Source organism: Calidris pugnax, unplaced genomic scaffold (genome assembly GCF_001431845.1).
Source record: "Calidris pugnax isolate Ruff unplaced genomic scaffold, ASM143184v1 scaffold11, whole genome shotgun sequence".
In the NCBI taxonomy this organism is placed as follows: Eukaryota; Metazoa; Chordata; class Aves; order Charadriiformes; family Scolopacidae; genus Calidris; species Calidris pugnax.
In genome coordinates this window covers 9,206,502-9,219,007 of record NW_015090803.1, presented here as the reverse complement: position 1 = coordinate 9,219,007, position 12,506 = coordinate 9,206,502, and the positions used below count along the sequence as shown (strand labels likewise).

The following is a 12,506-nucleotide window of genomic DNA, read 5'->3' as shown; positions in this document are numbered from 1 at the left end:
CCCCGCAGAGCGGCCGGTAGCGTCTCGGTGGGGGCGCCGCCGCCCCCCCCCTTCCCCGTTCCCCGGCGGCGCGGGGAGCCCAGCGCGGGTTGCGGCGGCGCGGCTCGGCGCGGCTCCGGCTCTGCCTCCCGCACTTTGCGATGGGCTGGCGGCAGCGGCTGCCGGACAGCAGCGGGGGCCGACGCGGGGCTCGCAGCTAAGGGGCGAGGAGGAGGGACCATGGCCGCATCCAGTAACTCCAGTTTGTCCGGCTCGTCGGTTTCCTCTGGTAAGTTTCTCCGCCGTTTCTTCCCCTCCCCTCCATTTTAAAGCCGGGAGCTACCTGTCTGCAGAGCGCCTCGCCGTCCCGCCCGGCCCCGCCGGCAGCCGCCCACCCCCCGGTCCCCGAGCCCCCCGCGGTCTGTCCCCCGGCGGGGCGGCGATGCCCCTGCCCGGGGCCGAGGGGAGGGGAGCCAGGACGGGGGAGGCTCAGCGGGGCCCCACTCGCCTCCCCGCCGTGCCTTTGTGTGGGGTGGGGGCGAGGGGAGCCCGGTTCCTGGCTCTCTCGGCGGGGGAGCAGCATCCCTCCCGGCCCGGGAGGGGCTTTACCGGGAGCTCCCCGCCTCGGGGTTTGGGTGACCGAGGGTGTTCAGAGACCACCTCGCCCCGCTGACGGGTGTCCCCCGCGGCGCTCCCCTCGGGGCGGGACCGGCCCCGCATCCCGTCTCGGCGCGGGGTTGCCCCGGTGGTCGCAGGCAGCCCGACCTCCCCTTGGTTGGCGTTTTGAGTTCCCCTCCAGCGCTGAGGACGATTACATTCTCCTCCATTCGGGTACAAAATGCTCCAGGTTGAAAAATCCGCCGCGGGCGTGCGGAGCTTTGCGCTTGCTCTGGGTTTTTGGAGGTGCGGGGGGGGCGGCTCGCTGCCCCTCTGACCGGAGGGGGGGCTGCCTGCCGCCAGAGCCGCCGGGAGACGGAAAAGTTGCGGTGAATTTCTGAGCCGAGGCAGCCCCGAAACGGAAAGCGGCGCTGGGATGGTGCCGCCGCCTGCCTCTTAGCTCAGCGAGCCGTGCTTCCAACGCTGAAGTTGGGAGAATTTGGCAGGGAGTAGTATCCTGGCATTTCAGTGGGCTCAGGGAGTAAATAGAAGGATGAACAACTTGGGGGTTCGAGGGACTCGTGACTCAGTGTTTTATTTGAGGTGCCAAATCGAGAATTTGTAAGAGCGCTTCTTAAACATGGCAATATGTGCTGTGAAAAGCAGACAGGCTCCTTTAACTATCAGTACAACTGGAGAAAAACATAAATAAATGTAAAAGGCAATGAGCAGCTATGTTGTTTTCTTAAAAAGATGGTTACACAACTTATTGTATGTCACTGTTCCAGCGTGAGACACTTACAGCCAGATCCAAAGAAAGAGCCGTCTCCTAAAAATAAATATTTATTCCAACCGTTTTAATAAAAAGCACAAACATTGCATACCCTGATTGTCTGAACTAAAAAGCACCTGAAAGAAGTAGGCATGAGAAATTTCTGCTTTGTGTTCACTTCTGCAATGCAAGAGTCGCAAGACCAGAATGAAAACAAGCAAGAGTCAACCCAACTCAACAGCTTGTTAGTTAAGGTACTTGTTTGGGCAATGTGGTTTTTATTTTATGGATCATTTGTATATTTTTACATCTCAGTTATGTGATAAAACCAGAAACAACCCTAGAAGCCTGGACTGGAACCCGGGACTCTCTTCCTTGGTGCTCTCACTGTTAAGCTGCAGAAGCATGTTCCCCCTCCTTGGTAAACAAATCTCAAGGTCTGTTCCAGCTTTTGAGAGAGGTGTGTGCTCTGCATCCTGAGTCCCCTCTGGCTTTACTGAATCCAGGCTGCAAGATCTGTCTTCCAGATTGACAGATGTGTCTCCCTTGCAGTCCTGGTTCAAATGCCTGACCTGTAGGGAAGAGTGGGAGTTCAGGCACATCCTTGGTCCAAGCAGCTGATATCAGTTAACTTCGGGTGGCCTCCCACTCAGCAGGTGAACCTAGCACCAGAGTTAACATCTAGCTGAGGAACTGAGCTCTGGGCTTTAGATGTACGTACTTAAAAGTCAGGGGGTTTGGCACTTGACAGTACCCTGCTTCGTATGAAGCCCTTAGCAGCAGCCTTCAGCAGTTTATGGTTTGTCTTTTGTTTTGTGTTTTTGCAAGGATGAGCACAGCTGAGCCTTGGCCCATGCTTGGGGCTCTTAGATGCCAGAGTAGTACAACTAATAAATATTGTCAAGTGCTTCATAAAATAGCTGAGTGCCCTTGGCTTTCATAACTTAAAACCTTGGTGGGTTTTTTTTGTTGTTGTTCCAGTGCATTCAGTCTGTATTTCTTCTATGCACATACTAATCAGAAGTAAAATTTGCTGCAGCACGATAAAGTTTCCAATATTAGCAGCCGCACCGTATCTGACTGTGCGCAGCTGTATTTTGGCTGTCTGTGGTTTCAGTTCTCAGAACTCAGCAAGTTTCAGAGGATATCGTTTACATATTCTAACCAGTCTTGCTTTTAAATTTAATTTGGTAGAATTTGTATGTATGTTTAACTTACCAGTATGAAGACTTCCAAATAGTATCGTTGTTTCTCTTCCACAGAACAGGGAAGGTTATACACCTTACTGATGGAAAAAGGAAGTGAAGTTTGTGGTTGATAGCAGAATACCATGCTACAGGACTCAGCTCTACTGTTGACTTGATGCTTGGCCTTCATCAAGCCATGTAATGTGTTGCTGGAACCTTTTCCCCATCTTTACAAGCAGTTTAGCATTTGTACATCTCATAGGAAACTTCTGAAGGCAAATTAAAGCGTTGCTCATATGCTTTCATGCTTTCAGATGTTGAAATAATCTAGGAACAATTACCATATTTGCAAATGTATTTTTAGTTTCAGCAAAATGTTGGTGTTTTGTTTGTTGGTTTGGTTTTTTTTGAATAGGCTCATATCAAAGCAGTCTGAGAAGAAATAAAACTGTATATCTGAGACCATATAAGTAATTCAAGTTTGAAACCACTGTTAGGGTTTGCTGCTGTTTTGAGGCAACAACAGAAGATCTGCCTCCCTTCTGTCCTTAAATAAGGGTCTGTAACATCCAAAAGGGTGGTTAGGTTTAAGCACAAGGACATGATACTTGAGAAATTATATGTGACTTGTTTAAGAACTTCTGGGGGTGATAGCAGACCTGCATACATGTGAGTACAGGTCAAAGTGGTTGGTGGCCATATTCTTGCCCATCTGAACAGAAAGTGGTGCAGAGCATCTCTAGGTTCCTTCTATTCATATCAAGATTGTGGTCAGCCTCTATTGCCTGTGTGGAAAGGCAAGGCTTAGCTAGAATCCATCTTACAAGGAGTAAAAAGGTTTATTGACTGAGTGATAATAGTGGAAATGAGTTTGAATAGCAGATGGGAATTTTCAGTCACTTCATTAAAGGGATGATTTCTCCTAACTCTTACCTGCCGTTCTTAAAATACAGGTAGTTCTCCTTCCTTAGACAGCGTCCATTTCTGCTCTTCTTTTGTGAAATCATGTATTCGTTATAAAGGAGAGCACAGATGTATTGTAGGAACAAAGTAGTCACATTAGGCCCAGGGGGCAAAAAAGTCTGCTCCTGAATGCTGACTGCTGAAGTCAGAGAATGTGTTACTGCCAGTGACCATTTGCAGTGTGACATTTCTGTTTCCATTCCAGCCAATTCATATCAATGAGAAAAAATGTTAAACAGTTCAAATGTACTTAATGTGAGGAAGCTGCCTGAGAATTTTATGGTGTAGATATTCTGCCTGCCCGCTTAGCTTCTGTAAACGTGCAAGTGGGATTTATAGTCTTTACTTGAACTTGTCTCTACATTACAGACTAGAATTTGGTTCTGTCTTGGAGTGGTTGTTTATAAGCAGTACCTACACAGTGACATGGCAGCGTGGTTAGCTGTAGCTGTTGGACAGGTAGGGTGCTAACGTGCATGGGGAGCTATGACTTCAGCTATCAACTAATGGGACAGCAAATATTTGTACTTAGGAATCTGTTGCTCCTTTGCTTTCACAGTTAGAGAATTTGTCCCTCCTTTGGAGCTTGCGTTGTGATCTGTGTACTGGTCTCAACGACTACTGTGAGGCTGCTAATTATAGGATCAATAATATTAGGTACTTGTCACAGGCCCCACCTGACGGGAGCTTATGAAGGATTTTTTTCAGTAAGCTAGCACTCACCGGTAACAAAATCTACGGAAGAGCTGTGGGTATTTGTATTGTATTTCTCCATATACAGCTCGTTGCTTTCTGTGGCAGAACTTGACCTGCTCTTTGCCCACCAACAGTGGTGTTTGAAGGTGGCTGGGGGAGAAGGGGAGATACTGTGCTGAGGGAAGAAGGTGGGCATGATAAGCACTTAATTTAAGTGTTCTTTGGACTTCAGGTAAATCTGCACGGCATATGAAGTGCTGAAATTATAATTACTTCCACTGGGAATTCCACTTTACTTTCCTGTAATCGCTTCTATAGCACGTGCCCAGGTGATCTATTAGCTGTATTCCTTGCAAGCCCCTAAATTTTGTTGTTCTCCCTAGATGAAGTGCTGATCCAACCACAAGCAGCGTCTTTTCTTTCTCTCCTATCCTCTAAAGAGGACTGTACATGTTTCTAGGCTTTCCTTCATGCTGCTTTCTCCTTAACCTTAAAATAGACATATTCCTTCACCACTCCTCATCTTACTATTGACGCTTATTGTCACTTGTTTAATTATATTCTTTTTTTTTTTAAAAAAACTTCTTTGTTGGTATTGTTGAAACTCTTCTGCAAGCAGTTTGCCTCCCACTTTGTCACCAGCTGCCTCCAGTTTCCTCCACCCAGTAGCCAAATACCGATTGTACATGACTGATGAACTTGAGGCTCTGCTTGCTGGAATGTAAATAGGAGCTTGAGTGAAGAGACCTTGGTGGCCGTGCCTGCTCTGCTTGTCTAAGGAGCAAAAAAAAAAAAAAAAAAATCCAGTGTGCTTCCCAGCTCGGCCCCATGCAGCTATTCCTAAATGTCAGCCGTCTCGGCCGCTGCGCAGTTGTGCCATCCAAAGCTAGTATGAAGTGACTGGAAGCCCCAGTTGCCTTTAAGGCTTTGAGCTCTGCTTGAAAACTGTTCTGCCAGATACCCCTCCTCTAACGGGTGGGTAGGTTAGATAGCTTGGGCTCTCTGTCAGGTTAGGAGTCCACACTGAAAGTAAGGGCGGATATGAGCCCGCTAAGCGGTAGTGTTTAACCAGGCTTTCTCTTCCATCAGGATTTGGACTGTGCCAGAACCTTTGCCTGAATCTGGGTTTATGCTGTAAGAGTGGTAACACTGGGAGAATTTGGATGAAAACCCAAGGCAAACATGTAAACCCAGTATTTTGTGGTTTCTGTGAGCTCCAAGGATAAATTTGCAGGTGTCAAGGAAGACGTGGAGGCCGAAGGGCTAGCTGTGCGCCTTTCTCCTTCCCATCTGAATTGATGCTTCTTCACCTGCTGTGTGCATTTTAGGTAATACCTATTATTAGACCAAATGATGGGGTTCAAACACATAGGTGAGCTTTCTGCTACAAGTCTGAAGAAGGGCTTCTGTGTCTTGTTGAGGTATTTTCATTTTTTCAGCTGTATTGTATGGCAACTAAGATGATTAAGGGATTAGAGCACCTCCCTTACAAGGAAAGGCTCAAAGAGCTGGTGGATGTTGGAGCCAGACTCTTTTCAGTGGTTTCGAGTGATAGGATGAGGGGCAATGGGCACAAGCTGGAACACAGGAAGTTCCACTCAAATATGAGGAAAATCTTCTTTATGATGAGAGTGACAGAGCCCTGGAAGAGGCTGTCCTGGGAGGGTGTGGAGTCCCCTTCTCTGGAGATTTTCAAGACCCGCCTGGATGCTCCTGAGTAATGTGCTCTGGGCAACCCTGCTTTGGCAGGGGAGTTGGACCAGATGATCTCTAGAAGGTCCCTTCCAACTCTGTCAAATCTGTGAATCAGCTACTCTAATAAAAGGTACTGCTTCTCTCCACAACCCCCCTACTTTTGTAAACTCAGATACCTGTGTAGAAGATGATGGCTATAAATTCTTTTAAAATCACCAAATATTGATGATTTTTTTTAATTGAAATTAAAGAACTGGTTTTCTGTCCTGAAGCTCAGGGAAAAAAGGCCTTTAAGTATCATTTAAGCTGTGATCCTCATTCAATTAATAATGAAGTGTAGGGTTCATAAACTAATTCTTGTAATAAATTGAAAGGCAACAAATTGTTTTTTTAAATAAATGAACAGAGATGTGTTGTTTAAAGGCAGAATAGTTCTCAACAACATGTTTTCACACATACTCTGTGTTTTGAGAAGGACATAAAACCGCTTACTGAGGGAAGAAAAATCTTTGATGGTTCTAGTAACTTAACAAGGTCAAAATAAAATATTAAAGGCTCATGTCTCTCTGGGGGTCATGAAGGTGCTATGATGTGAAATAGGCAGATATATTGTAAAAATGAAAGTCAACATAGGCTGATTTTAATTAAGATGCAAGCAAGTGAGAAGAAATAAATTACTATTGTACACAGATTCAGAGAGATTCTAATTGGGAAAAAGATTAGTAAATGAAAATAGATGTTTATTCTCAATGATTTAATAGAAATAGTGTTGTGAAAATGGCACATGAAAGCTATTTAAATAATGCTGCCATTATGCTGATAAGGTGCTACTTTTGATTTTTAAAAGTGCAATAAGAGTTCTTTTTATTTCTGTTCTTCATGCCAGGCTTCTGCTGGCCAGGGTGTTCTTGCTCTAAATTAAAGCTGAAATCTTTTGTATTTGATGATTATATAGAACTCACCATTCTTATTAAAAATAATAAAAATTCAAAAGGGAAAAATGCCAGAGTACTCCATTCTGATGTAGTGATTGGTCCAACAGTTAGTTACTGAATGTGTAGGCTGTGATTACCGAGAATAAAATACCCTGGAAACTGGTACAATGCATGTCTGCTTCACAATTAAGCTTATATTGGTACTTCGTAAAGCAAAAGTCTCATTCTTCTTACGGAGCTGCTTGTCTCAAAGACATATGTGGAGGATCAGACGAACAGTCTTTCATGCTGTCATGATGATGACCTTTTTGGATACCAGTTCAATTGACTAGTTCTTGCCTTCTGTTTGATGGTTCTGAGAAGGCTTAGATATGCCAAATGCCGAGCAATTGTAGGCAGGAATATTTTACATTAGAGAGTATTAGACACAATCCTCCTGTATCCTGATGCCTATTATGTTTTACATCTTTCAAATGATAATAATCCAGCTATAATAGTGGATAGGTAAGCCTTAAGCCCAGTGTTTTAGACAAAGAATATATATATTTTTTTTTAAGTTGCTTTGTTTATATACAATGAAAGCATACCTTTGGTTAAAGGGCAGCAGTGGCTGGATTTGCTTTGCTTGCAACACTGAGTGCTGGCAGAAGGTGTTCCCATGCTGGGGAGCCAGTCTGTTGTTGCTTGTTCTTCTCTCCTACAAAGGGAGGAGATACTTAGGAGATTAAATATTTGGAGAACTGTGTGTTAAGGAATGGCACATTAATATTGCATGAAAAAGCTTTTGTTGCAGGGAAATGTAGCAGGATTTATACAAGAAGCTATAAATCTGTAGTTCTGTATATATCATGTTCTTTACAGGTGTAGTCACAGTTCGTCTAAGAATTATATACAGTAGCTAGTTTAAATGTGTAATTTTAACTGCTATGAATAATCACCCATTCTTGCTGTCTTTTTCTGACCTTTGATTATGAGTGTGTAAATTTGAATTTTACATTTGCAGGTGGTTATTACCAACTATGAATCATGTGCAATTCAGCAATAATAGTTTCATCACCCTGTTTTACTCAGCAGTAGTCCAAATCCCAGGGCTGGAGGGTGAGCGTATCCTGGTAGAAGGAAACTGATGTTGCAACAGTGTCATCGTAACATTAACGTGCTTTAAAGCTTGCTGATGAATAGGTTGAAACTTGAACACACAGGCTGATGTGTTTGGTAAGGTAAGAAGAGGTTCAAGGGTTTTTAAAATTCAGAAGAACATGCTACTGTCGCACGCCTTGCTTCTGGTATTATTGATCAAGGTCATCATGAAAGAATTAGTTCAGTAAATAAGACATCTATTCTGAAGATACCTTGTCTCAGGGGAATTGGACAGCCTGATAAAGCTGTCTCCAGCATGGTATTATTACTGACAGTGTAGAAAGTACTAGGTGGGCCCTTTCTTATCATCAGTAAATCATGTGTCACCTGCAGTGACCTGTGTGTCAAGCCACATTTCTCAATTTCTTCTCACAAGCTTGTCATGTAGCTATTCCTCTCCTTCCTTCTCACCTTCTTGTTGGCTGTTTAAATGTTGCTTGTAGCTTTTAAAAAACCCAACAGGTTATGAAGTGTGTTTGTGGGTTTATGCTTTTTGGTTCATCAAGGAAGAAAATCGAATGTTAGAAGAGACGGAGACCTCAATTTGTAAATGAGCTTCAGCTTGTTGAGCAGGTGTTTAATTGCTACAAATTTTTCTTATTGTGACAAATCAATTGGTTAAATGTTTGAAAAGGAAGAAGAAGGGCAAGCAGACGTCACGTAGAGGCATGCTGGGCACAGCCCCTGAGAAGGCAGGCAGAAGTTCTGGGAGAAGGTGGTGGTTCTGCTCCAGCGACGTGCAGTGTGCCAGTGGGCCCATGCTGTGTTCCAAAGCAAGAGATGTCTGACAGCTCTTTCAGCATTAAGTTTGCCATCAAAAGTCATGTAGCACTTGTAGTATTTTTCTGTTGCGTGAAGGTGTGCTGATTCTGCCTTAATTCCCCCAAAAAGTAGAGCGGAGTGCTCCAAAGTAGAGAGAAGAGGATGAGGGGATTGTGAGAGACCCAGGCAGATCCTCTATTTTCAGCTTTTCCAAGGCATTCTATGTGGGTACTGTTAGAGGCAGTTGTATGGTTTTTCATGTGGCTGAACCCTTCTACTATTTCTGCATGTAATACAGTGCTGTGGCCCCGCAGACAGCGCCAGCTCTTTATCTCCCATTTTGAAGGAGTTACATTGTGTGTGAGCACGTGTAGCTTAATAGTGAACCATACCCTACCCTGGTTAGGAATTCAGGGTTAGGTACTTTCTAGCACAGGCCTATATAAACTGTGGACTTCTTTGGCATGGAAAATTAGGGATGCTAGTGGCTGCCGTGGGCTGTTCCCACATTTAGATAACTTTACAGGAGAGAGATCTATCTGCTGCCTTTGAACACAATGATACCATCTCTAACATCCCTGAGCTGTAAGTAGGCTGGGAAACAGGTGAAATACACAGGCTATATCCCTGCTGTACCTTTTTACACTTTTTTAAGTATCCACTGATTGTCACTGTGGGAGGTAATGTACCAATCTGACCCATTGGTGCTGTTCTTATGTGTATAGCTGGTAAAGTTACTGCTGCAGTAGCATGCCATGGCTTCTAGGTCCTGTGTTCTACAGCCAAGAGTTCCTAAAAGAGAGGAGAAATTTGGGGTGGGTTTGAAATACAGGATGTTGACATTCTCTGTTGCAGGTTAAAAACAAAACCAAAACCCATACCTATATTGCAAGGAGATCTTGATAAGGAAATCTTATTAATAGCATGCTGTATAGAAGTGTTATCTACATTTGTCTCAAACCCTCTTTCTTCCTTTGTTTGCAAAGCTTTTTCCTTCTTCTCCTTTGCCTTAAGAACATATGACCCACTGGATTACATTTCATTCTTTCTGATTCCAATATTAAGGCTAGCAATTAAAGAACTTTAAAGAGCTAGAGAAGAGTTTTTCATATAAGGTTCCTCAAAGTTTCAAGATTTAGGGATTCATAAGAAACCTGAATGTTGCAACCAAATTTCTGTAGTGCACAGAAGTGTCATAAAGCTGAAATAATTATTTGTGAAAGATTTTGTTTTCTAAATGAAAAACCCTTTATGAACACAAGGTATTAAGTCCTGACCCTTCAAGCTGCTTGGTACCTTCTGTTCCCACTGCATTGAAGTAGTAAATCAGCAGCTTACAGGACTGGGTAGTTGCTTATCTGAGTATTTTTATACAGTTTCCATTAAAGCAGCATCTGCTGTTATGATGGGGCAAATTATTACAGGCTACATAGTAAACCTCCCCCCCTCCAAGTACTGCGACATAACACATTGAATATTCAGTGCATTTACATCCTATATATATAGAACATGTCAATTCATTGGTGATGAATTTCCAAGGATTATGTACAAGGCTTAAATTATACATAATTTGTATAAATACCTGCTTCTTGAGAGAGCATACTCTCCATAACTCCTGATCTCCTGCCAGGCAAACCAAGATGATGGACAGCTTTTAGCATCGTGCTGTGGTAGCTCTGTAGCTGTTTTATTTTGCAGTCTGAAGCATGTAGTTTGATTGTTTTGTGTTGGCAAACTTATTTACTGAAAGAATATCGAACCCTTTGATGTCTTACTGAAAGTGGAAAGACAAATTTCAATTCTAAGCTTCCTCATGCTCGTTCATGTCCAACATTTCAGTGTATGTTGGAAATTTTGCTTAATTTTAGAGAATAACAGTCAATAATGACTTAAATAGAACTGGCTGTCGTGGATGAAACTTCAGTGCTCCTGAGTGAGTGCTTGAGGATGGGAGACAAATTAAAGCTATGGAAATAGTGATTGACAGGCGTGCTTTTTTCTCTTCTTCCATTTTGACACTAAAAACAGCGTTAAATCGGTAAACCATTGAGAAATAAAATGGATGAACTGGAGGATGGAGGTAAGTAGATGTCAGATTGATGAGAATTTACGAAATTATGTAGACAAGAAAAAGAGATGTTTTTATTTAGGTTGTGTAGAGAGAATAATACAGGATCCTGAACTCTCTTTATGAAGCGGGTTGCTGTATCATCAGACTATGTTATTTAACAGAGGGAGAATTTTACAGGTTTTTGATGTAGAACCTCTGGTCATTTTGGTAGTAGATGAGTATGTCTAAGCATGTGGGAGAGAAAAGCCTTAGGTCTGATACAAAACATTCAGGCTTTATTTGGTGTTTCTGAGTAGAGCGCACAAGCAGGGGAGCATCAGCTACTGGCCTTGAAAAACTAGGAAATAACCTTTTTTCCCTCCAATTGAACCAACAGTTGGCTGTCAACGTGAAGAAGCATCCTGTGCTGTGGTAGCGTTTTAGGTACAGACACAGACAGTGTGATTTCTAGGATAGGAGATCTTGGGTTTTTATGGAACTCTCTAAGGGCTGCATTTCCATCCATGCAGCACCTGCAGTGCCCGCTCTGGTGGCTTTCCAAATTGCAGTTTGAGTGATTTCTCCCGCAATTTGGAAAAGTATCGCCAACATAAAATGAAGAGGTTTTCTGGGCTTGCTGTTGGGTAGCGTTACTGGGTATTGCGCATTGCTAAATAGTTGTCTTGTTTCCTTTCAGAAGTGATGGATTAGTTCATTCCATAAGCTCCAAGAAAGAAAAAACAAGAAATTCTCCCCTCAAACCCATTAAATTGCCTCGTGCTATTGATTTTAAAAATAAACCTAAAAAAATGAAGTTTAAGTGCAAAACCAGAGAGTTAAGTGTATTACTTTTAATGATCAATGTAACAGTAAATCTTTAAGCGCTGTCAACTTAAGCAATTAACACACACAGTCTGATTTCTTCTAGAACTACAAAATTTGGCAGCTGGGTATAGGTTATATATGGGCTTGTTTGCACATAAAAATTCTTTCAAAACAAGGTCTTAAGAGCTATAATGAAAAGAAAACATTTAGGCATAGAAATATTATGGGATAGTGTTTCTGGAACAGCCATTCCTGAACGCTGTTCAGTTAAGTTATAGTAATGTAGATGGCTGACTTGAAAGGTGTAGAAATATAGAATTAATTATCCTCATTTGTGGAGTAATGCTAAGCTTCTCTTTTCTTTCTTTTTCCTTTCTGTGTGATGTATTCTTGAAAGCTCATTGCTCCCTTTTTTCAGAGACATAATGCATTCTTGACATCAGAAACTTTAAACCTAAACCTGCCATTTTCAAGGGTTTTTTTCCTTCTTTTATTTAGTTTTGTGGTTTTTAGCATGGGAGCTGATCACATGATGGTTAAAGTATAAAAGGATAAAACAATGTGAAGATAAAGATGATTCATTTCAGCGTAGTACTTTGCTAAACAGAACAGGTCATTATTAGTTAGAAGTGTTCATATCATGCACGCAGGAGATGCAGTCAGGATTGGAGGTTTACTTTGCTGAATGTTGTTGAACAGGATATTATAATTGCTGTTGTTTCATTTCTGCTGATACAAATTTATATACAGACTGCGTGAAAAGGCCACAGGAAGATTGGTAGGTGTATAAATATAGAATAAATGACAGTTTGGGGTCCAAAAATCTTGTAACTTGAAGAATGCTAGAAGAAATGAGAGGGTATAAACTACAGTCAAAATGGTGAAGAATTGGCACGCTATGATTA

The 12,506-nt window shown here is 42.6% G+C and overlaps 1 protein-coding gene across 1 annotated transcript in view; it reads left to right on the top strand.

The window, feature by feature from the left end:
• The first annotated feature begins 6 nt into the window (after window positions 1-6).
• CHN2 (chimerin 2) overlaps window positions 7-12,506 on the top strand; it is a 166,717-nt gene continuing 154,217 nt past the window's right edge. Inside the window, exon 1 of the mRNA XM_014937819.1 lies at window positions 7-268. Coding sequence (XP_014793305.1) covers window positions 220-268 — 49 coding nt within the window. The 5' untranslated portion in view covers window positions 7-219. The remainder of the gene's footprint in view (window positions 269-12,506) is intronic.